At 56.2% G+C, this 24,013-nt stretch overlaps 1 protein-coding gene across 7 annotated transcripts in view; it reads left to right on the top strand.

The window, feature by feature from the left end:
- Window positions 1-17,957, top strand: part of ZFYVE28 (zinc finger FYVE-type containing 28) — a 152,535-nt gene extending 134,578 nt beyond the window's left edge. For all 7 annotated transcript variants that reach the window (XM_057302019.2, XM_003812941.5, XM_008965486.5 and 4 more), the window contains 5 exons: window positions 13,341-13,495; window positions 14,268-14,384; window positions 15,776-15,880; window positions 16,140-16,243; window positions 16,698-17,957. In XM_057302019.2, the coding sequence (XP_057158002.1) occupies window positions 13,341-13,495; window positions 14,268-14,384; window positions 15,776-15,880; window positions 16,140-16,243; window positions 16,698-16,829 (613 nt within the window). In that variant the 3' untranslated portion in view covers window positions 16,830-17,957. The remainder of the gene's footprint in view (window positions 1-13,340; window positions 13,496-14,267; window positions 14,385-15,775; window positions 15,881-16,139; window positions 16,244-16,697) is intronic.
- Window positions 17,958-24,013: the final 6,056 nt, after the last annotated feature.

Here is a 24,013-nt window from a genome sequence, read left to right as displayed (position 1 = left end):
AAATCGACGCCTCCTCGCAAAGCACTCTCCCTGGATGTTGAAACAGTGACTGCAAACTCAGAGGCCCTTCAGGGGCTTAAGCCAGGATTCGTTCAGCCCATCCTACGGCTGCTGCACGTGAGGCCCGAGGCCCTTGCTGCATCTGCACTGCACCCACACCGCTGAGAGGATCTCACTTGTCTGACCCGTCAGTGGCTATCTTACTGTCCGTGTCTGTGGCTCAGGCAGCAAAGCTCTGGGCCACGTAACCTGCCCAGGGTCGCCCAGCGGGTGAGAGATGCTCTTAGGATCAGATGACAGATTCCACCTCTAGATGCCTGTCTGGGGCTGCTGTAACAGAACACCCATGAGCTGGGAGGCTTAAAACCATGGGGATTTGCTGGTTTACAGTTCTGGAGGCAGGCATCTGAGATGAGGGCGCTGGTGGGGTGGCACTGCAGCCCAAGGTTCTAGGGGACGATCCTCCTGCTGCTTCCAGCTTCTGGTGGCTCCTGGCACTTCCTTGCCTTGTGGCCAAGTCACTCCAAGCTCTGCCTCCGTCTTCCCTTGGCCCCTCCCTGTGTCTGTCTCTTGTAAGGATATTTATTGGAGTTGGTATCCATCCAGATAGTCCAGGATGGTTTCATCTCAAGATCCTTAACTTAATTACATCTGCAAACAACCTTTTTCTAAAAAAGGTCACAGTCGCAGATTCACATTTTGGGGGTCACATTCAGCCCACCGTGACATCTGAATCCTGTGGCTCCAGCCCCTCACCCCTCCCGTCACCCCCCACCCTGTCTTCAGGACACAGCAGAGAGCAGGGGCTGGAGAGTCAGCAGCCGAGGGCTGAGCTCCTTCCCTAATCCCACCTGGCGTAGGTGAACTGGAGACCGCATTTGCTCCACCCGGAGCCCACGTCTCAGCTTTGCATCAGCTAGCTGGGCTGTGTATAAGCAATGCCGAGGAAGGGTCCTGCAGCATCCATGCGTCAGATGCCTGTCTCAGCACAACTGGGTTCTGTGCTCAGGGTCTCCCCAGGCTGAAATCCAGGTGCCGTGGACTGCGCTCTCGTCTGGAGCGGCTGACATTTATTTCATCGCTTCTTGTCGATTGAGAAGAGACTATGAGATGCAGTTGTGGCGGGTGTGGAGCTTAGCACTTGACATCCTCGGAGGCAGCGTCCCCGTCCACGCCTGATGCCCCCTCCCACCCCCACAAAGGGCAGGCCTCGGGGCTGACCTCTGACCTGCTGCCTTTTTGGCATCCTCCCGCTGAGGTCCCTTAGGTCTCATTAGCAGGAAGCAGGGCTGGCCTGGGCGCTGGGAGGGAGAAGCTGAGGGGTGGGGACCGTGCAGCCCATGCTGGGAGAGCGAGTGAGCCAGTGCCCGTACAGGGGGCTGTCCTCTCGCCGCTTCTCTGGCCGCTGACCCCATGCTCCCCACGGGGACTGAAGTCCTGCAGCAGCAAATCTCAGGCCACTGTCCCTGCACCCCCTAGAGTGCCTGCATGGAGCAGGTTTGGAGGTGGGTGGGGGAGCAGTGACTGGGCCCAGAGTGTCTGGAAGGACCCCTGGACCTGTGCCCACACCGTGAGACCGGAGGAATATGGACATTGGAGGGTGCTCCAAGAGAATGCGCCAAGACCGGGTGACACGTCCAGGAGAGAGGCCTGCGGACCAAGCTAGTGCCTGCCTGTGGGGACCACAGACCCCGGCCAGCTGACCAGGGCGGGGCAGCCCTGAGATCCCGGCTTCAATTTCCCTCCCTCCCGCTGAGCTGTTTCTGGGATGGGCGCCTGCCCTCCTGGACCGGCCCAGCCCTCCTTCCCGTCCCTCGGTTCTGTCCTTCATTCTGGCCCGCAGTGGCAGCGGCCCTTCTGAGGATGCCCTGGTCACGGAACAGCATTTGTCTCCTTCTCAGTCCCAGCCTGTGCTCAACCCAGGGGCTGTGGAGCTGCAGTCAGGAGCTGTGGTGAGAAGACGGACTTCCTTGGGAAGGCGAGTCACACAGGAAAACCACGAGAGAGAATGACTTTGCAAGGGGCTGGAGAGGAAAGGAAGCAGGAAGATTCCAGCCTGTTCAGAAGAAATCAGCTTACTTGCTGCTGGAAGTTATTAGGGCTGACACCAGTGCAAAGGCCTGGCAGCCACGGTGGGGTCGGCGCCACGGCGGGGTCAGCGCCACGTGTTAGTTCCCCCGGCTGCTGCGACGAAGCACCGCGGCGAGGTGGGTTAAATCACGAGGGCGTTTGTTGTCTTGCAGTTCTGGAGGCCAGAAGTCGAGATCAAGGTGTCAGCAGGGCTGGTTCCTTCTGGGGCCATAAGGGAGAATCTGTCCTGGGCTGCCTTCCAGCCTCAGGGGGCTTGCTGGCCATCTTGGGTGTACCTTGGCTTACAGAAGCATCACTCCAGTCCCCGCCTTCAGTCCACGTGGGGTTCTGCCCACGTGTGGGCCTGTACCCAAATTTTCCCCACGGGTAAGGACACCAGTCAAGTTGGCTTAGGGCCCACCCTACTCCTGGATGACTTTATCTTAACTTTAGTTACACCTGCAATGACCCTGTTTCCAAATAAGGTCACATTTTAAGGTATTGGGGGTTAGGACTTCAACATATGAGCTTGCTGGGGGGCCCCAATTCAACCCCAAACAGCACACTCGCGCCTCCCTGCTAAATCCTTGCCGTACTAGACTCTGAGGGCACCTGCCAAGAAGAGGGGTCTACCTGCTGTTGGTTTCCGCCGTGGCCTGAGCTGAGCTGGTACGACTTTGGCAGACAGTTCCAGAGCCGATTCCTGGAAGGGTGTCTCAGCCCTCCCTGATCCCAGGACTCACAGAGGAAGTCAAAGCCAGGCCTTGTGCATTGCAGACTCAGCCCCCCGGAGGTCTTTGTGAGGCACCAGAAGAGGAGACAAGATGTCCCAGCAGGCTTCAACTCCTCTGGGGAACCAGAGGCGTCCAGGACTGTGGGATTGTCCTGGCCTGGTGGCCAGTGTGACCGGGCAGCAAGGCCTTCACCTCTGACTCCTGGGAGGCTGTGCTCACCCCATCTCGGGCTCCTGCTGCTGAGGTCCTCTCCATCTCATTGGTGAAATCTCCACCAAAATGCTTCCTCTGAAAGCTGGGTTGTCCACCACTGTGCCCCGTTGCGCTCTCCTCCTCCCCATCATGGTCTTCAAAGCCCCAGGCCAGGCACGGTGGCCTATACCTGTAATCTCAGTACTTTGGGAGGCTGAGGTTGGAGGATCATGTGGGGCCCGGAGCTTGAGGTTACAGTGAGCCGTGGTCCTGCCACTGTGCTCCAGCCTGGGCGACACGGCCTTTTTCATGGTGGGAAATGGTCTCATTTCTGAACACTCATTTGCAGGCTGGCTGACTCCCTCCACTGCATACACACGTGAATCAGGTCTTGTGTGGCCACATCCTCCACAGCGAGCCTGAGCCGTCGACTGATGTCAATGAATGTGGATGCGGGGGCTCCAAGAAAGAGAGCACCTGTGCTCTGTTCCTCAAACTCTTTTTCCCTCAAGTGTAGCCTACAGGGAATTGCGTTCTGTGGAGCATCCTCTGGGGGCACTGACCAACAGGCCAAGGTCCGAACTGTCCAGCCCTCCCAGTGGGCCTCTGCTTAGCCTCAACCTCTGCCTGGCCTCTCCCAGCATCACCAGGGGGTTCCCTACAGTCTGTCGGCTGCTTCCCACCTCTTGGCTTTCATTCAAGCTGTCCTCATGCTGCGCCTTCCAGGAACCCTCCCTGGCACTCCAGACCTCTCTCCAGCCTGAGTGAGGAGTCTCCCCTCTGACCTCCCACAACAACACCCTTGATGGTTCCTCCGTTACACTTTCCGTGTGTGATAATTAACTGTTCACCTATTGATCTCTGCCATCAAATCGTGAGCTCCTTAGGGCTGAACTGTGCAATTCCTGGATCATAGTTGGTGCTTAGTGCATGTTTGTAGGGCAGGTGGATGGATGGATGGATGGATGGATGGACGGTTGGATGGTTGGATGGATGGATGGATGGATGGACTGATGATTAGATGGATGGGTGGGTGGATGGATGGATGGCAAATGAATGAGTGGATGGGTGGATGGATGGGTGGGTGGATGGGTGGATGGATGAGTGGATGGGTGGATGGATGGGTGGGTGGATGGGTGGATGCATGAGTGGATGGGTGGATGGATGATTGGATGGATGGATGGATGGATGGATAAATGGATGGGTGGGTGGGTAGATGGGTGGGTGGATGAGTGGAAGATTGGATGGGTAGATGGATTGGTGGGTGGACAGGTGGGTACATGGGTGGATAGATGGATGGATGATTAGTTGGGTGGGTGGATGGATGGATGGATGCATGGATTGGTGGATGGGTAGATGAATGGATGGGTGGATGGATGGATAGGTAAATATATGGATGGGTAAATGGATGAATGGGTGGGTGGGTGGATGGATGGATGGATGGATGGATGGATGGATGGATGGATGGATGACTTTTACAAGAAGCAGCCAGCCCACCATTTGCGTCAGGGCCCAAGGTGGCTCATTAGAATTGGTATGTGGTTGTGCAAATGCCCGAGCTGCTAATTTTCCCACATCCAAGCACAATTAAACCTTGCCTCTGGAGCCTACCAGTCACTCTTGTTGTTCTTTGTTTTTGTTTTTTATTTATTTTTCTTTAGAGATAGAGTCTTGCTATGTTACCCAGGCTAGCCTTGAATTCCTGGGCTCAGGGGATCCTCCTGCCTCAGCCTCCCTGTAGCTGGGACTACAGGCTGTTTTTCTCTTCATTAGCCTTTGCAAATGGTTTCAAGAGTTCAAAAATTAATGTATCTGATGTCATAATGAGAAACATACTGTGATGCTGTTAGTCTTTCCAAAGTTGGCATTCTCTTCTTTCACAGACTTCTAGAGGTTCAAGGTGGCAAAGTCCTGTCTTTCTGTTTGCATACTCACTTGCTAAATTTGCCGCATCAGATTCATTTGGGCTTTGCTATGGTCTTTCTTTTCCATAGTAATTGGAATTAAAATTATAAGTTCAGTAAACTTCCCTCTTCTGCTCTATCCAATTGCTGAATTCAGACGTGTTCCATGTTCCCAACATCTCAGAGGCTCCCCTCACCACTTTTCCCACCCCAATGATGACATCAGCCATTTATCCTCCCTGTGTGCTGTTCAAGAGGAGCACTTTGGAAACCTGGCCACTGTCCTGTGGCCTAACTGTGACACAGCTGAAGACACAGGCTGGGCAGCCTTTGGTATTGATGTGACTGTTTAGAATTGCACTGCCTTTCTTTACCAGAGAATGACATTTCATAGTAGTTCAAACCGAAGTGGGGCTGTTGCAGGGAGTTTGTGCTGCCTTCTGTAAGAGAGTGGCAGGAAGCAACATTCAGGCAGCCGGTGCGGGAGTGTCTGGCAGCTGCAGAAGGTGGCTGGACTTTTAGACATCCGGGTGAACATGCTGAAGTGACGTTGATCCACTGACTTGAGAACGTCATTGACAAGGGTTCAGACTCTGTGGTGAGACACAGGAAGCTGTTGGCAGGGCAGGTGCCCTTCACTCTTCTAGCCTCTGCTTCTCATGGCTCCCTGTCTTTCTGTGACTTGAGCTGTGGCTGTATCTCACCCGTACTGTTCCCTTCCTCACCACAGGGATGGACCCGCTGGGCACCAGCTCACTTCTCGGCTCTGTATTGTTAATGTGTGTGGCTCCCCCACTAGACTTGGCTTTTGGGGGACACATAGTGTCTGATCTACCCCTGAGGTCCTCCTCATGGCCCTACCCTGTCTGTTCAGCAACTGGCCACAGGGGATCAACACCCTTCCAAAGGCAGTGTTCCTGGGCCACTGGCATCCAAACAGTGCCCCCTGCTGTGGTTTGAATGTGTGCCCCAAAGTTCATGTGTTGGTAACTTAATCCCCACTGCAACAGCGTTGAGAGGGGGGACCTTAAAGAGGTGATGAGGTCATGAAGGCTTTGCCCTCCTGAGCGGATTGATGTTATTGCAAGAGTGGGTTTGTTATTGCTGCAGTGGGGTCCTTATAAAGGGTGAGCATGGCCCCCTTCCCCTCTCTCTTGCCCATGCGATGCCTTCCTCCATGTGGTGACATAGCAAGAAGGCCCTCGTCAGATGGGGCCCCTCCACTTTGGGCTTCCCAGCCTCCAGACTGTGAGCCAAAAACATGTCTGTTCATTATAAATTACCTAGACTGTGGTACTCTGTTATAGCAGCAGGAAGCAAAGGAAGACACCCGTCCACATGGCCCCAGGAATGGCTGACCCAGAAGGACCCAGGCTCATGCTCTCGGTGAAATCCTGGGTTCTACCTCCCCACTCTGCTCTCTTGTTCCCTTTGGCCCTTCCAAGCCCAGCCGGTTCCCTTGGGCAGTACCTCATTGGTTTTTCTACCTGTGACATCTCTGTATGGGGCCCCTTGGCTCTCTCTGTCCACCCATTCCCCCTCCCACGCCAGAGCTTCCAGCCAACCAGGGCAGGGAGGCAGGAGAGGGCCTTTCCTGTGGCAAGTGAAGGGTGTCTGGGGTTGAGATGGCCATCAGCGATCTGACCTACCCGTGGGCAATCGGCCAGCCTTGGCCTGGCCTCGGTCTCAACCTGCTGGTAGAAGCCATTGTTCTTATGCCACACTCAACTCTCTGTTGAACGTCAGGGCCCTTCCCCTGATTTCTCATCTCCAGGGGTGCTTCAGTAGCAGGACGCTTGTCCAGATAGCCTTCCCAGCTTCAGGGTGTTGGTCCAAGGGGCTGGAGCTGCAGGGCTGAATACTTCCCACGGGCTTCTCCTTTCACAGGGAAACAAGTTCCTCGCCACAGGCAGGGCCCGAGGGTGCCATCTGCTGCCAGCAGGCACTTTCCTTTCTTCTTGAAATGGCATCTCTTCTGATCACAAAAGCAATACTTGATCCGAGATGAGACTTTAGAAAATGATAATTTACCTGTAATCTTACTACTCAAGTAAGTGTAAGATTAATGCCTTACCTTGAGTATCTTCCCAGTGTGTCATTTATGTACCTATGACATCTCTAATTTTAATTTTTATTATTTTATTTATTTTAAGAGACAGGGTCTCGCTCGTTGCCCAGGCTGGAGTGGAGTGCAGTGGTGTGATCACAGCTCACTGTACCCTTGAACTCCTGGGCTCAAGTGATCCTCCCACCTCAGCTTCCAGAGTAGCCGGTACTACAGGTGCACACCATCATGCCTGGCTAATTTTTGTACTTTTTGTAGAGACTGAGGTCTTGTCATGTTGCCCAGACTGGTCTTGAACTCCTGGCCTCAAGTGATCCTCCCGCCTCAGCCTCCCAATAATTGTTGTGATCACAGGCATGAGCCACTACACCTCGCCTCTAATTTTTTAAATGCTACATTTTTCATTTCATATTTTAACATTTCCAGTGGACCATCCTTCTGCAGATTGTTTCACCATAGGGATATGACCTAATGTATTGAGTCAACCCACTGTTGATGGACATTTAGCTTATAAGCTATTTCTTGCATATGAGTTTGCTGGGCGATTACAAGAAAAACATTCTCTTCTGTTGTTTGTGAGATGTACAGCTCAGTAATTTGTGGTACATCCATGAGGCTGTACAGCCAATATCACTGTCTAATTCAAAACATTTTCATCACCCCATAAAGAAAAACCCTCCCCATCAGCAGTCACCATGTTCCCCTCCCCCTTCAGCTGTTGCGACCACGGTTCTGCTTTCTGCTCCTATGGGTTTCGCCTGTTCTAGACATTTCATGTGAATGGAATCAATCATACAGTATGTGATTTTTTTTTTTTTTTGAAGGAGTCTCACTCTGTTGTCAGGCTGGAGTGCAGTGGCGTGATCTCGGCTCACTGCAAGCTCCGCCTCCCAGGTTCACGCCATTCTTCTGCCTCAGCCTCCTGAGTAGCTGGGACTACAGGCGCCCGCCACCACGCCTGGCTAATTTTTTTTGTATTTTTAGTAGAGACAGGGTTTCATCGTGTTAGCCAGGATGGTCTCGATCTCCTGACCTTGTGATCCGCCCACCTTGGCCTCCCAAAGTGCTGGGATTACAGGTGTGAGCCACTGCACCCGGCCAGTTTGTGATCTTTTGTGACTGGCTTCTTTCACTCAGCACGATGGGTGTATTTTTGTTTTTGTTTTTTTAGACGGAGTCTCGCTCTGTCTTCAGGCTAGAGTGCAATGGCACGATCTTGGCTCACTGCAACCTCCGCCTCCTGGGTTTAAGCAATTCTCCTGCTCAGCCTCCCGGGTAGCTGGGATTACAGGCATGCGCCACCACACCCAGCTAATTTTTGTATTTTCAGTAGAGACGGGGTTTCACCAAGTTGGCCAGGCTGGTCTCGAGCTCCTGATGTCAAGTGATCCGCCCGCCTTGGCCTCCCACAGGGCTGGGATGACAATATGATGTGTTCAGTGTTCATCCACACAGTAGCATGTATAAGTGCTGCGTTCCTTTCTGTGGCTGAAAACTTATTCCATTATATAGATAGACATTTTGTCTATCCATTCAACTGTTTTCCAAAGTGTCTGTGCCATTTTATTTTTCCATAAGGAAGAGAGGAGGATTCCAGTTCCTTCACATCCTCACCTTCCTCACCACAACTTCATATTTTCTGGGTTTTTTTTTTGAGGGGGGGGAACATTCTAATCGTCCTAATAGATAAAATAGTATTTAATTGTAATTTTTTTTGGCATTTCCTGACTGACAGTGATGTTGGGCATCTGTTCATGTGTTTATTAGCCATTTGTATATCTTCTTTGGAAAAATGTCTATTCAAATCCGTTTTCCATTTGTTCAGTAGTGTTTTTTTTTTTGGTCTTTTTGTTGTTGGATTGTAAAAATTCTTTCTATATTGCAGATACTATGTCCTTATCAGACACATGATATGCAAAAATTATTCTGTGGGTTTTCTCTTCACTTTCTTGGTGGTGTCCTATGAAGCAGAAAGTCTTCAGTTTGATGAAGTCCAATTACCTGTTTTCTCTTTTGTTGCCCATGCTTTAGGTGTCATGTCTAGGAAACTGTGGCCTAGCCTAATGCCACAAAGATTTACTCCAATGTTTTCTTTTAAGAATTTTAAGCCTGGGCGCCGTGGCTCACGCCTGTAATCCCAGCACTTTGGGAGGCTGAGGTGGGTGGATCACTCGAGCCCAGGAGTTCAAGACCAGCCTGGGCAACGTGGTGAAACCCCGTCTCCGCTAAAAATGCAAAAATTAGCCGGGCAGTGTGGTGCATGCCTGTGGTCCCAGCTACTCGGGAGGCTGAGATGGGAGGCTCACTTGAGCCCAGGGAAGTCAAAGCTGCGGTAAGCCATGTGAGACACCATCTCAAAAAAAAAAAAAAAAGAGAGAATCTTTGAGTTGTAGCTCTGACATCTAGATATATGATTCATTTCGAGTGAATTTTTGTATGTGGTATAAGGTCAGAGTTCAGCTTCATCCTTTTGCATGTGTGTCTCCGGTTTTCCGGCAGCGTTTGTTGAAAAGACTATTCTTTCCTGGTTGGTCTTGGCACCCTTGCTGAGAATCCACTGCCCATAAGCATATGGGTTTTTTTGCGGACTCTCGGTCTCATTGGTCTGTATGTCGGTCCTATGCTGCTGCCGCACAGTCTTGATTCCTGCTCTTTCATGCCACATTGCAAATCACAAGTGTGAGTCCTCCAACTTGTTTTTTTTCTTTTGGCTATTCTGGGTCCCTCGAGTCACTCCCATATTAATTTTAGGATCATATTGTCCATTTTTGCAAGAAAAAAAGGCAGTTGGCACTTTCGTATGGATTGCATTGAATCTGTAGATCGATTTGGGGAGTCATGCCGTCTCAACAATATTGTCTTCCGACCTGTGAACACGAGATGTCTTCCCATTTATGTAGGTCTTCTAATATTTTTCAACAATGTTTTGTTGTTTTCAGTGTATGATTCTTGTACTTCTTTTGTTAAATTTATTCTAAGTATTTTAATCTTTTTTATGCTATTGTAAAGGGCTAAGGATTGTTTTCTTCATTTCACTTTCAGTTTATTGCTACCATATCTAAACACAAGTGATCTTTTTTTAAATTTTTATTTTATTTATTTATATTTTTTTGAGATGGTGTCTCACTCTGTCACCCAGGCTGGAGTGCAGTGGCACGATCTCAGCTCAGTGCAACCTCCGCCTCCCGGGTTCAAGCAATTCTCCTGCCTCAGCCTCCCGAGTAGCTGGGACTACAGGCACACGCCGCCACGCCCGGCTAATTTTTTGTATTTTATTAGAGACAGGGTTTCACCGTGTTGCCCAGGCTGGTCTCGAACTCCTGAACTCAGGCAGTCCGCCCGCCTCGGCCTCCCAAAGTGCTAGGATTACAGGCATGAGCCACCACGCCCGGCGTGATCTTTAAAAAAAAGCCTTTATTGATATGTAACATACATACCACAAAATTCACCTTTCTAAATCACACAGTTCAGTGGTTTTGGGCAATAATACCCCCGAGCCTTCTGCGTTGGGCGCCACGCCAATCCGGCCTTCTGCCATGTACTTGCCGCCTCTGTTCCCTTGCCTCTGCTCTCTCCCTGCCCCAATTCTTTTTTTTAATATATTTTTAATTTTTGTAAAATATATGTAGCATAAAGTTTACTATTTAGCCCTTCCTAAGCGTATAATTTCGTGGCATTGAACACACTCAGTGCTGTGCAACCGTCACCAACATCATCTCCACAACGTCCTCATCTTCCCAAACTGAAACTGTTTCCCCATCACTCACTCCCCCCGACTCCCCGACCTCTGCCCACCCTGGCGCCCACCGTTCTACCTTCCATCTGTATGAACGTGATGGCTCTCAGGACCTCGTGTCAGAGACTCAAGCAGGACGCATCCTTTGGTAGCTGGGTTGTTTCACTCAGCATGATCTTGCCAACATTCATCCGTGGCTGTAGCCTAGATCCGAATTCCCTTCCTTTTTAAGGCTGAATAATATTCTGTTGTATGGATGGACCACATTTGGTTTATCCACGCCTCTGCCAACAGACACCTGAGTTGCTGCCGTCTCTTGGCCGCTACGAACGTGGGCGTGCAAGTATCTGTCCGAGTCCCAAATTTCAGTTCCTTTGGGTAAGGCTCTGATGAGGCTGGGGGTACCGAGTGGAAGCTGACATCCTGGACAGTGAAGGCCCCTCCCTTATTCAGCTCCCAGGGCGGAGGGCAGCAAGGCCCACACCCCCAAGCTGAAGGTAGGGGCTTCATCTGTGGAACCCTGACCACCTGGGAGGGGAGAGCCACGGAGCATTGTTGGGGTCCCAGCAGAGGATCCCGTCCCATGGGCCCAGGCCCCCTAAGCCTCCTACCGTGCTCCCACGTTCCGGTAAATATTCAGCTTGTTAGCACATTGCCATGAGGGAGGGGGCCCCGTGCAGCTCCAGGGACGCTTCCGGCCTCCTCCCCCGCTCTGCCGCAGCCCGCTGCCCTGAATTCTCACGTGCGTCACGCCTCTGTGCTTCTGCAGGGTTTACGTCACGAGGCTGTGTCCCTAAATTAGATACCAGGCAGTTGTGCGTGTTTCCCACGGTCTGTGAAAAGACTCACGCCACGTGGGATTCGTGCGCGTTGGCGGGGCTGTGGCTGGCTCGCCTCCGCCTCCGTGGCCTCTGCCGGTGGGCGATTAGATCACGGTGGGTCTTCCATTCCACTGCTGGCGGACTTGGGATCCTGCCCAGCGTTTCACTGGAACCCCCAGCACCGCGTCTAAGACCCTGCTTCTCTGCAGACAGACGCAGATGCGCGTTTCCAGTGTATGCCGGCAACAGAGGCCACCGGGCTCCGGAGTGTAGACAGCCCTGGCTTTACTGAAACGGTGCGAACATTTTTTCCGAAGTGGTTGCACCAGCTGACACTCCCACCAGCAAGGTGAAGGCTCCTGTTGTTGCACCCACACTGTTCTTATTTTTGCACAGGTCGCCGAGGATCCCCGAACATTTGGGGCAAGGCTCGGCATGAGACACGGCCAAATAAATGAGCCAAGCCCTCCAAAAGAGGCCGTGCAGGATGCCAATGGCAACCGAAAAAAATTATCACGAATATTTCTAGGTAGAGAAAAGATTTTGCATCCATGAAACGACAGTAACAGCAGTAAGTTTAAAACTTGATAGCAGAAATTTAAAAGTCAAGAGTAAAATTAGAAGAACGAGTTGGGGGAAATTTCCCAGAAAATGGGACAAAAAGATAGGAGATAAATTAGTTTAAAATGAGAGGGCCAGTGGGTGCACCCCTAGAGTTGGGCGAGGTGAACCTCCGGAGTTAGTACAGGCCCAGCTGTGAACAATTTATAGGGTCACCATGGAACCCCTGAGTAGCAAATCTGATGAAAGCTGAGGATGCAGCTGCTGGGAAGATGGAGACCCCATGCACGGAGGGTCGCTCAGCCTCCAAGGGCGTCCACGGACAGAGCCTGAGGTCTGGAAGTCAGAACCGATGCCCAGGGAGGCCAGCGAGGCCTGTGGGGTCTTGTGCAGAGGCCCCTGGAGGTCCCGGGCCCTGTTCTGACTCCAGGCAGGGAAGTGTAGGTGGGGGCGGGGGGATCCCGTATTCGTTTCTTGAGGCTGCTGTCACCACAAACTGGCCTAAGCCCTAGAAACTGTCTCGCAGTCGGAGGCCCGAAGTGCAAACTCTGGCAGAGCCTCACTCCGTCTGCAGGCTCCAGGGCAAGCTCCTCCCGCCTCTCCCAGCTTCTGGGGACTCCAGGTGTTCCTTGGGTTGGGGCTGCGTCTCCGGTCTCAGCCTCCATGGTCACATGGGCTCTCCTGCCCCCTGTGTCTGTGTCCTCTTCTGTCTCTTATAAGGACGCTTGTCTTTGGACTTATGACCCGTCCGGATCATTCAGGACAATCTCTTCATCTCCAGATGCTTCACTTAATTGCTCCTGCTGAGACCCCTTTTCCAAATGAGGTCACGTTCACAGGCTTCAGGGGCTGGGGTGGGGAGAGATATTTGTGGGGGCTGCCTGACACTCAGGCCATTAGAAATGGTGTGAAAGGTGAGTTGATGCTTCCATAGGGGCAGTCGGTCGATATTAAGCCAGGAGTGCAGCCTCAGTGGGTGAGTCGCCACCAGCTGTCAATTCCAGGAGGCCCAGCAGAAATCAAAGGCCCGGGACTGGCTCAGAGCCCTGTTGTACCACCTGGCATATGTGGTGAGCGTGTTACACTGAGGACATTTTAGGTGAAGTTACAGGAAAGTTGTGTATCTGGGCAACAGATACACGCCTGTGGGGTGGGCGTCTGCGAGGACACAGACTTTTGTCTTGACCAGTGACCTTCGGGCTCCACGGCCCCTTATCATGCCCCACCCCACACACCGGTATCTCCTTCTCCATGCAGCAGCTCCACAGCTGGGTCCTGCTCCTCAGACAAGATGGGGCCAGAGGCGGCCCCAGCAGCCACGCATGCTGCCCCACAGGCCACAAGAGAGAAGATCCGGTCCAGGTTCCACGGCAGCCACGACCTCATCCACCGCCTGTTCGTCTGCATTTCAGGTGTCATGTCAGGGCCTGGGACCGGTGCATGGCTTGAGGACACACGGGCTGCGCTTTAGGGGAGGTCAGGCGGGGCGTGTACAACCTCCCCCTCACTTTCCTGTAAACAGCAGCCCACTCTGCCCCTAAGGAGCCAGCACTCCTGTTCATGGAGAAGGCTGGACTGACCCCACACAGGCAGGAGGAGGAGGGGAGCTGCGGGTAAGGGTGGGAGGCGTTTTCCTCCAGGGAGTGGCGGCGGGGGCAGTGGGGTGGGGGCAGAAGAGCCAGGCGCTAGGCACCACCTCTGGGCAGGGTCCACCCTGGGCTCCCAGCCACGTAGGCTGCTGGGGGGCTGCGCCTGCGAGGGGTGGACATGCTTTGCAGGTAGACACATCTGGATGCCTGAGTGGCTGTGACAGTCACAAGCACTGGCCTGGGGGTGGGCACAGTGCAGGGGCTCTGTAAGTGTCCCTCAGAGTGTAGCCTGGCCAGCTTAGTGGTGATGGCTGTGACCTGTGCATAAAAGGTGTGAATGTCAGCGGCAGACCGACTGTGGCGGGGCTGTCTGTCTGGTCCTCTCCCTTCCCCTGATCTCTCTCGACTCCCGAGTTTTTATTCTTGCAAGGGAATCCTCCCCCAAGGGGTTGGGCCTCCTCCCTCCCTGACTGATCTGAGAACACGCTGGCCTGGGCTGTGAGCTCTGGCTGGGTCCGCCCAGCCCGCAGCACCGACCTCCGCAGTTCCTTCCATCCGTCCTTCTGTCGCGGTTACTGTGGCCTTCCTTCCTCAGGTGTGGCTGACCAGCTGCAGACGAACTATGCCAGTGACCTGAGAAGTATTCTTAAAACACTGTTTGAGGTCATGGCCACCAAGCCTGAAACAGACGACAAGGAAAAGTTAAGGAAGGGTGAGTGCCCACTCAGGACGGGCTCTGAGGCCTGCGCTGGTAGCCGTGTCCCTGCCCACAGGGAGGGGTGCTCAGAAATCCACACCTTCTGGCCCTGGGGAGATAGGGTCCCGACCAAGCAATCGTCGACCCCAGGATCCCCTGACCTCCGCACTCCAAATGTGCCAGGCTGCCCTTCCTGCTGGGGAGCCAAGGGGCACAGGAGCAGGCCCAGGAAGTGCCCAGATGGGCTGCCCGCCCAGGAAGTCACTCCACCCCTGCAAACGAGCAGATGGGCCAGGGCCCCTGGCTCGTGCCCACAGCCCCGGCTTCTGTCCCCTGCATGTGCAGCAGCAAGGTGACTGCATCTCTGCGTCTGATGGAGGCTGGGAGAACCCAAACTCTCCCTCTTAAGGATGAGACTCGGCCGTGGTGCCACGTCTCTTCTACCGAGAGCTGCCCCTCAGAGCAGCCCGAGGCTGCCCACCCCGGACCCACCTCTCTATGGGGGTGGAAAGGAGTCCACTGCTGCCCATGAGCTGCTGAGGTATCACACATGCTTGACACAGCAGAAGCACACAGGCATGCTCTCACAGCCATAGTCACACAGAGACACGTGCACACACACGTGCACACGTACTCATGCATACCCACACCCACACACATGCACACATGTGCACATACGCTCCCACTCACACGTGCGCACACGTTATCTGGGAGGGAGAAGGCAGGGACTGGTTAGGCACAGGGAGTCTGGCCCTTGGTCCCTGTAGGATCCAGGGCAGGAAAGGGGACTAAGCCCCTACTCGCCACCCCTGGTGCTCTGGTGCTGAGCTGAGGCACTTGTTCCAGCAGAGCCATCCCTCACCACAGAGGCTTCTGCTCATGGGGCGTCCGGGCACGTGGGGCAGCCCGCCTGGTCCTGGAGCCCTGGCCCAGCAGGGCATACCCTTGCCAGCAGGGAGGAGCCCATGTGCCGACCCAGCTCTGCCCTGCCGAATCCACACCGCCAGGCTGCATTCTACCAGGGAGGTTGGCAGGACTGCCTTCTGGAAATCATGATTCAGAGACGGCAGGTGACATGGCCCTGTTCTGCACAGGGAGGTTGTGAGCTGCAGTCCTGGCCACACACGTGCCATGCAGGGGCCTCAGGGCTGGATGCCCCTGTCAGGGGGAGCAGCCACAGGCTTCTGGGCCCCCATGTTGTGCAAAGGAGAGGCCCCTGCTCAGGAAGACCCCCAGCCAGGATCAGCGCCCAACCTGCTGTGGTGCCACCTGCCATGAGACTGCCAGTGGGCTTGGGGAGCTGACCCACTGCTGGAAGCCCCCAGCTGTGCCCAGCAAGTGCAGGTGACCCTGCATCAATTGCCCGCCTCCCTCACCATACCCCGACGGCTCCCCTTCTCCACCAGTCACCCAGACTCTGCGGAGTGCGGCCTTGGAGGACTGTGCACTGTGCCAGGAGACCCTGTCATCCTCTGAACTGGCAGCCAAGACCCGCGATGGGGACTTTGAAGGTGTGTGGGAGGCTCTGGGTCAGGACACTGCACTAGACACCAGTGGGGGCTGTGGGAGCCACAGGAGCCTTCCTCCTGGGGGAGGGGCTGCAGGCCACCCTGTCCGGGCATGTGGGAGCTGGGAGACCGCCCCCGGGAGGCTGGCTGGAGGCCAGGCGGCTTGGCAGTCTGGAAAGGAGGGCCCAGGGTAGGTTGAGGGTCCCGGCCCAGCCCACCTGCCCCTGCCGTCGCTGATGTGACGCTGCTGTTGTTGTGACAGATCCCCCGGAGTGGGTGCCAGACGAGGCCTGTGGCTTCTGCACGGCGTGCAAAGCACCCTTCACCGTCATCCGCCGGAAGCACCACTGCCGCAGCTGTGGGAAGGTGGGTGAGACCCCTTGCACGGAGGGTCCCTCAGCATCCAAGGGCGTCCACGGACAGAGCCTGAGGTCTGGAAGTCAGAACCGATGCCCAGGGAGGCCAGCGAGGCCTGTGGGGTCTTGTGCAGAGGCCCCCGGAGGTCCCGGGCCCTGTTCTGACTCCAGGCATTTGACCACGGGAACCTGGATGGTGCCCATGTCCAGTCCCGGCTGCTGCAGAGCCAGCCACAGAGAGGGGACAGCGAGTGTGAACAGGAGCCTGCAGCAGCCTTGGTGCAGGACGTGGACCCCTCATAGAGTCCAGCCTCCTGAAGGTCACAACCCCTGGCACCTGGGGCTGGGCAGTCCCCACCCACCAATGCGGCCTGAGCTGGGTGGGTAGGTGTGTGGGAGGGCGAGGAGCCAGGGTGGGTGGGGCTGGCCTGCCGCAGACCCTCACTGCCCCAACCCCATTCCAGATCTTCTGCTCGCGCTGCTCCTCGCACTCAGCACCGCTGCCCCGCTACGGGCAGGTGAAGCCGGTCCGAGTGTGCACCCACTGCTACATGTTCCACGTCACGCCCTTCTACAGCGACAAGGCCGGCCTGTGACGTGGTGCCAGGGGCAGCCCCAACCCACCCGGGCCAGGAACCCCCAGGAAGGTGGGGCCACGCTGCAGGCAGGTCTCACTGCGTCTCATGAGGCCGCTGCCGCTGCTGCAGGGGCACCCAGACCTCCAGAGCATCCAGAGCCTCTGTCCTGCCCACCCTAGCCTCCCTGCAGGGACCCCGGGCCGGCTGCAGGGGCCAAAAAGAGGTCAGCTTTGCCCGCAGGGGACCCGGAGGAGCCTGGTGGCTGCCTCAGGGCAGGGTGCCTGGTGGAGAAGGGCTGGGCCCTCCCACTGGTCCCTCGGAGATCTGCTGGGGCTATGGGAATCGGGGCGGGTGATGGAGGTGTACAAGAGTGGGGCCACTCTGCCGCCTCTGCTGTTGCGGTGAATCTGGAAGCCAGAGCAAGGGCCACTCCACAGGCTCTTTGGCACAGCAGGGCTCCCTATGTGCCTCCCAAACCTCAAATGCAGGCTACCCATTCTCCCCATCAGCTGCCCACCTCGTTCCCCAGCCCTCACCCCTCACCCCTCACCATCCTTCCTCAGGACTTGGCTAAACAACATGCATCTCATTTCTTCTTGGAGTGGGGAGATGAGGGAAGCTGACCCAGTGGTCCTCTAGGCAGGCAGGGTGCTCCTGGTGTCTGCCCACCACTGTCCCCTTGCTGATGGCGTGGGGGTCCGACCAGGCACTGACACCGCAGGCAGAGGTTGCTCGGGGCCTTGGGTCGGGTGTACCAATCAGCCAGGACGCCCGGGGCCACCAGCTCAGCCACCACTTCCCCTTCCCTCTGCACCCTCTGGAACCCTGGCCCAATTCCTCAGACCCCAGAGTGGCCTGGGACCCAAGCTGCCGCAGCTGAGTGGCCCCAGCGGACACCTCCTCAGGCTTAAATCTCAGGCTTCACATTGCAATGACGATTGCAGTTTTATTTTTGGAGATGACACACCTACTGCTTCTTTTCTAGGATAAATCTAATTACTGTTTACTGGTGGAGTACATATGCATAGAAACGGCTTCTGTCGGGGGGAGAGTATATAATGGAGGAAATATTATGTATTGAGATTATATTTATTTTCTAAATGCTGTAATTTGAAGCCATTTCCATAAATCTATTTAAGGATTGCAGACGCTCTCCTTTCTTCCATGAACGCGGATCTTTTTTCTCTGTCTGGAAAGCGATGGTGTTGGTGCTAACATGCATTGTCCTCTAAGAAGCTGGAGGCTCCTGGACTCTTGGGACGACTGAAGGGCGGGACTTGGCTCCCACCAGCCCTCAGGAGCAGTGGCCACCCCCTGCTTCCTGCAAGCTCCTTCCCACCTTCCAGGGCTCTGCCCCTGTGATGCCCATCCCCCCCGCCCATCTACCTGCCCAGCTCCTCTTCTCACAGGCATCTTCAGCTCAGCCCTCTGGCCTGTGGGGGGCAGGGTTAGTGCTCATAGCCACCCCGACTTGGGGCCTGCCCTGCCTGGTGGCCCTGGTCGTAGGGCTGTGCTAATCACGCCTGGAGCGGCTGGCTTCTGGAGTGTCCTGGAGAGAACTCAGGAGGGCGGCCGCAGCCCAGGTTGCCTCGACGATGGGCCTGTGTCCACAGGACTCGGGTACCCTGCCCTTTGGAGATGGGCACTGGTGGGTAGGCAGATACTGGGCTTCCTTTCTTTCTGGCAAGGGAGAAAGTGTTTTGGAATGTGGGGCCCTGTCTGAGCAGGGCTGAGTTATTCGGGAGCAGAGGAGAAGGGACATCCGGGGGACTCTGAGATGGCCTGCCTGCCCCCACGCCCACCCCAGCAGACAGCTGTGCTGCACGAAGCTGCACCACATCCCCTGGCTCCTCACAGGCACCCACAGTGGCCGCCTTCCGGGCTAAGGCAAGGGGGTCCCTCCTGGTCCACCAGGTCAGCAGTGGCAGAGGGAGCAGAGACCAAGAAGGGTCTCCCCTCAGAGGTCTGGATGTGGCCTGTGTCCCCGGCAGCCCTCCAGACCAGCCTTGGCCTGCCTTGTGCAGGGGGGAGGGGAGAGGGCAGCCCCTCTAAAAGCTGCCCTGCAGGAAAGCCTGGGGTCGCAGGATCCCCCCAGAAAGGGTGACCAACTGTCTTGTTCCCCCAGGAATGAGAGATTTTCTGGGCTGCGGGACTTTCCATACTAAAGGCAGGACATGTGGTCACCAACCACCCACGGGGCTATTCCCACCCCAAGGGCAGAGTCAGGACCTGGGGATGAGAGGGGCTGGGCCAAGGCAGAACCAGCTCTGGAAGGCTCTAAAAGGGATGGCCTGTCGCCCACCCACAGGTGGGGCTGGGGACCGCAGTCTCTGGGTTGGGGGCAGGAGAGTGCCATGGGGTCTGGTTGTGGGGTCAGCCCCTGTGAGCCTCAGTTTCTCCACCATCACCATCATTGCTGTTGTTTCCTGAGCAGGGCTGTCTCCTCTCCTCCCACAGCCCCTTGAGGGAGCAGCATCCCCGTGTTGTAGGTGGGGAAACTGAGGTTCGAGGAGGTCTGTGACAGAACTGGGTTGTGCGTATCTAGGAGGGTCTCCAAGAGGCAGACACAGAAGTTCCTGCGATGGGAGGGGCTCCAGGAAGCACTGGCCGTGGCCGATGGTGCCTGGATGGTGTCTGGAGGCCATTTCCAGGGAAGGCTGCTGCGGAGGCAGGCGCGTCCCCACCCGAGCACCCGGGTTCCTGGTCCCAGCAGCTGCAGAAAGGCTGAGGCTGCCTGGGCCAGGCCTCCCTGCGCTGCCCGGGCTATGCACAGGACTGGGAGGATCCCCCAAGCTCGCTGTGTCCAAGGGGCTCATGAGGAAGCCTGGGGCAAAGAGACCATTGCCATACCTGATCTTGGGGAGGTGGGACGAGGTGGGGGAGAAGGGAGAAGCCCCACCCTGTCCTGCCCTGCCCACTGCAGGCTGAGGCGTCTCCCGAGGCCCTCACCCACCTGCACTGTGGCGGGTGCCCTGTGGCTCACCTGTACAGCGGCCCTTCCTCAGGCAGCAAGCTCCCCACCCACATTGGCTGTGCTGGTTCCTGGGCTGATGGGGATAAGGAGGCTGTGAGCAAAGGGGCAGATGGCTCTGGGGAGGCCTGGGGCGAGAATGCAGGGAGGCTCAGAAGTGGTGGGCGTCCTTGCTGGGCCAGGGAGCCGGTCTGAGGCAGGGACTGTCCCCTCCTATCCTGCGGCCCAGGCCCGGCCCCACCCCCCACCGCAGCCCTTGCTTATCTTCAGGAGTCCTGGTGTTGCCCCTAATGGCCACCAAGGCCCGCCCAATCCACTGCCTCCTCGAAGCAGTGCAACTTGAGGTGTTGGGGTCTCCCCACCGTGGCCAGGCACCCTAAGTCTGGACAGAGACCCCAGCGCAGCCTGACCCAGTAGCCAGGCCCTAGTCCTCAAGGTCCTACACCTGGGAAGAAGATCCAGAGAGGCCCTAGCTGGTACAGCAATGACCAAGGGCAGGACAGACCATGCCCCCAGTGTTCCTGGTTGGAGCTGGACGCCTGTACCCCCGCTGGCAGAACCCTGGGGAGGCAGCTTTGTGGCATCTGTGCACTGATGCCTCCCTCCACCAGCACCCATCCCCTGCTCTTCCCACCCTCTGGACTCTGCAGTGGGAGCTCAGGGGAGGCAGGCAGGCCTCAAAGTGCCCGCCCACACTACCCCCATGCCCCAGAGTCCTGGAGGTGCTCCCAGGCCCCATAGACCCACCTCCTCCAGGAAGCCTTCCCAGATAGCAGCACCCCTACCATTCATGAGAGGAGGACCTGCTCTTCTACCCCAGGCCTCAGGGAAGAAAGGGGGTCCCGGAACAGCAGCAGGGCCAGGCAGGGCCTGTCCAGCTTCAGAGGTCCTGGCCCTCCGAATTTTAAAGGCCACCCCCAGACACCACAGCAAGTGCCTTGAATCTGCAGCCACAGCCTCTTTCATAAACTTGTTTTTCTCTTGTAAAAGTGTTTGAAAGGAAAATTTCCTCTTTTGCTTTTAGACATTTTGGGCCATAGGAAATTCATTTAACTTATAGTTGTCTGAGTTGTCTGGGGGTCTTCTGCATGCTGGGAAAACCTTTTAAAGTGAGAAAAAAAATCTACCCCACCAATTGTTCACAAATAGAATTATCTGATTTTAAATTTAAAAATAACGCTGACATTATGTTTGGTTATATAAACATTTAATTACATCTCCATGCATTTTGATTGTGCCGTCTTCTTTTTGTATTCTGGAGACAGTGTTTTCCTGAGTGTCAAACTTTTTGGAAGGCCCCCAAGAGGCCTGGCCTGGGGCCCGTGGCTGGCCAGCCGGGCAGCCAAAGCTCCACCCAGGTTCTCAGCGAGACTCTGCTACTGACCGGCTGAGACTGGGCAGGCCCTGTCTCTCCTAAGCCCTGTCTCTCTGTGGGCAGGGCCGAGGGGTTGGAGGCTCTTGCTGATTTGGAGCTGATGTTCACATTCCTGGCACTTCCTGGGCACCCCTTAGTGCCCAGCCCGCTGCTGTGCAGGGCTTTGCATGCATCCTTCATGACACACCCCAACCACCCAAGAGGCAAGTACTGTCACCCCCGATTTTACAGCCCAGGAAACAGGCCCAGGGAAGTTGACAGGACTAGAATCCAGGGTGGCTTCAAGGAGAGGCACCATAGGGACTCCCCCTGGTGCCAGGACACAACCAGGCCTCTCGGTGCAGGGGAGCCAAGGCCTCGGGGGACTGGGTGCGTGCTGAGCTGGTCACAGCTCTCCAGCCCTGACCCGGGCCACCCCACTGACCTAGAACCTGCCACCCCTCAGGGCTGTGGAGATGGGGACTGTGCTGCAGGATTCTGACGGAGTGGAGGCAGGGCAGCCTCCCGCCCCAAATGCTGGTGCAGGGGACCTGGGGGCTGCAGGCAGCCCACCCAGTGACAGGAGGCCCAAGGTGGGAGGGGCAGGGTGTCAGTGGCCAAGTTTGGGGGATCAGGGCCTGGTCAGCCTGGAAGTGTGGGAAAGAGGCTCTGCAGCTGCCGGGGCCTCACCAACCTTCCCTCCCTGGGTGTGTGAGGGGTGCTCCCTGAGGCTCTGCCGAGACTCAGACACCCCGAGAAGTCATGTGTGTGTGGTGGCCATGAGGAGTTTGTGGATCCTGAGTCCAGTGAAAGGAAGTAGGGGCCCAGTGGGCGCAGGAAGGCCAGGAAGCTGTCTTCTGGAGGTCTCTTTGGGGCTGGCCTTAGATACTCTCACAGATCCTGGGGGTGGGGAGTCAGCCCAGTACCCTTTCCCAAGCCAAACCAGGAATCCTTTATTCCTATTCCGTCCTCCATATGTCCCAAGAGGCAGCACTGCCAGCCCCGTTCACAGCCAGGGAAGCTGAGGCTGTGGCAGCTGGGGCAAGATAACTCAGGAAATCCAGGCAGCGGAAGACAAGCCTGCCGTGGCCTTCCACCCAAAACCGGGGAAGCCCTTCTGCATGCAGGCCCTGTCCCTTCCCTGGGAGCCCCTGCCTGGGGTGGGCTGGGGAGGGCCGTCATGAGGGAAAGGAGACAGAGGGCGAACAACCCAGGGAGAATGTAAGGCTGGGTGGGGCTCAGAGGATGGGGCAGGAATGAGATGCACCCTGGGGGTCCCAGAGTGGCATAGAGAGGTCCTCCCAGAGTAGGGTGGGGGGACTGGGCTCCCCAGGGAAGGAGGCTGGAGATGTCTGCCCCCTCCCTCCTAGCTTTCATTGGTGCCCATTGGACAGGTCCTGACTCTGGAGAAGGGCAGGGCAGGGCTGGGCAGGAGCCTCCCGCGGTAGCTTGTGCCCATGGAAAGCTCCCCAGAGATGCCACACCCTGCGGGGGACCTGCCCTACAGAAGGGGACATGGCCCATGCCCTGCAGGGCTTGGGTCCAACTGGCTGACCTGAGCCACGTCCTCCCCACTCCTCAACCGCCCAAGACTCCATGGGCACTGGTGCCTGCCGGCACTGACCCAAGATGCCTCTGCCCATCTTGGGAAGGACAAGTTGAGACCCGTGGGTGTAGAGACCCTGCCAACCGCAGGTGGGACCAGTGCCCCTATCCCCCAGGGGCTCCAGACCTCTCCTGGCAGGGCTCAAGGCCCACCTGCAGCCATCTGGGCCGGGCCAACATCACCTCCAGGCCTCTCCTGGCTGCTCCCTCCCCTTCCCTCTCCTCCTGCCATTGCTGGCCGATGCCTCCAGTACCTCCCTCCCTGGCTGCAGCTCAGCCCTCAGTCATCCATCGCCTCCTGCAGCTTCTCCTCCCAACCCCCAACTCCTTCCTGCTCCCCCAGGCAGTGGTGCCCACACTACCAGGCAAGGTTTGAGCCCAGGGACACCAGGGAAGTGCTTGGTCCTCAGTGTGGTGGGAGGCGAGGGTGAGTCCATAAATGACCTAAATTGAGGCTAAAAATCTCTTAGACTGGGGTAGCATGCAGGTGCCTCCCCATAGACACACCTGCGCACCTGTGCTGCCCACTGCCACACAGAACAAATCTCTTGGCCCATGGCAGGAAGGGGGCGTGCACTATGCCCAGCAGGTGCACTTGTACTAGGCCAGGTGTCTGCTTTAGCTGTCGGCAGCAACTCACCCGGCGGCCAAAGCAGGGATGGGGCAACTTTGCAAAATGCTCATCCCCAAGTGGAGAGCTGGGTCCCCAGAGCCCAAACACACCCTGCTCCTCCCCAGACTTGGGCACCTTTCTTTACCATGCACAGCTCTGAGCAGCCATGCAGACTAACCTGGAGGGCCTCGGTGCTGAGTTCTTGTGAGGGGCTCTGCCTTGGGCCCTGGCGTCACTGTGGGGCAGGAACAGGAAGGGCCCCTGCTAACATCAAGGGGGTTGTCTCAATGTCCATGCAGGGCTGTCTCATAGCAGTGTCCGAGTTCCCCACTGGGTCCTGCAGGGCTCTGTGGGAACACACATTATTCTGAAGCCCACACCACAGGCTTACACCCAGCAGGACCAGCCAGGCCAGGAGGCTCTGGCCTCTGCATTCCTATAGCCCTGAGACGTGTGTGGCAGCACTAATCTCCATTCTGCTGAGATTTCTGGGAGACCCTAGCAAATCCCTGAGCCTCTAGTCCCATGTCCTGATCTGCAAGCCGGGCATGCAAAACACAGGGAGATGCACACGAAGCTTTCACAGGAGTCCTGGTGCTGAGGTTTTGCATTTTTTGTTCAGTTTCGTTGCCAGCAGCAGCCCCTGTGTCCCACTGAGT

The sequence above is a fragment of the Pan paniscus genome, chromosome 3 (assembly GCF_029289425.2).
Source record: "Pan paniscus chromosome 3, NHGRI_mPanPan1-v2.0_pri, whole genome shotgun sequence".
Taxonomy (NCBI): Eukaryota; Metazoa; Chordata; class Mammalia; order Primates; family Hominidae; genus Pan; species Pan paniscus.
The sequence above is the reverse complement of the archived record's forward strand: the minus strand, read 5'-3'. Positions and strand labels throughout refer to the sequence as shown.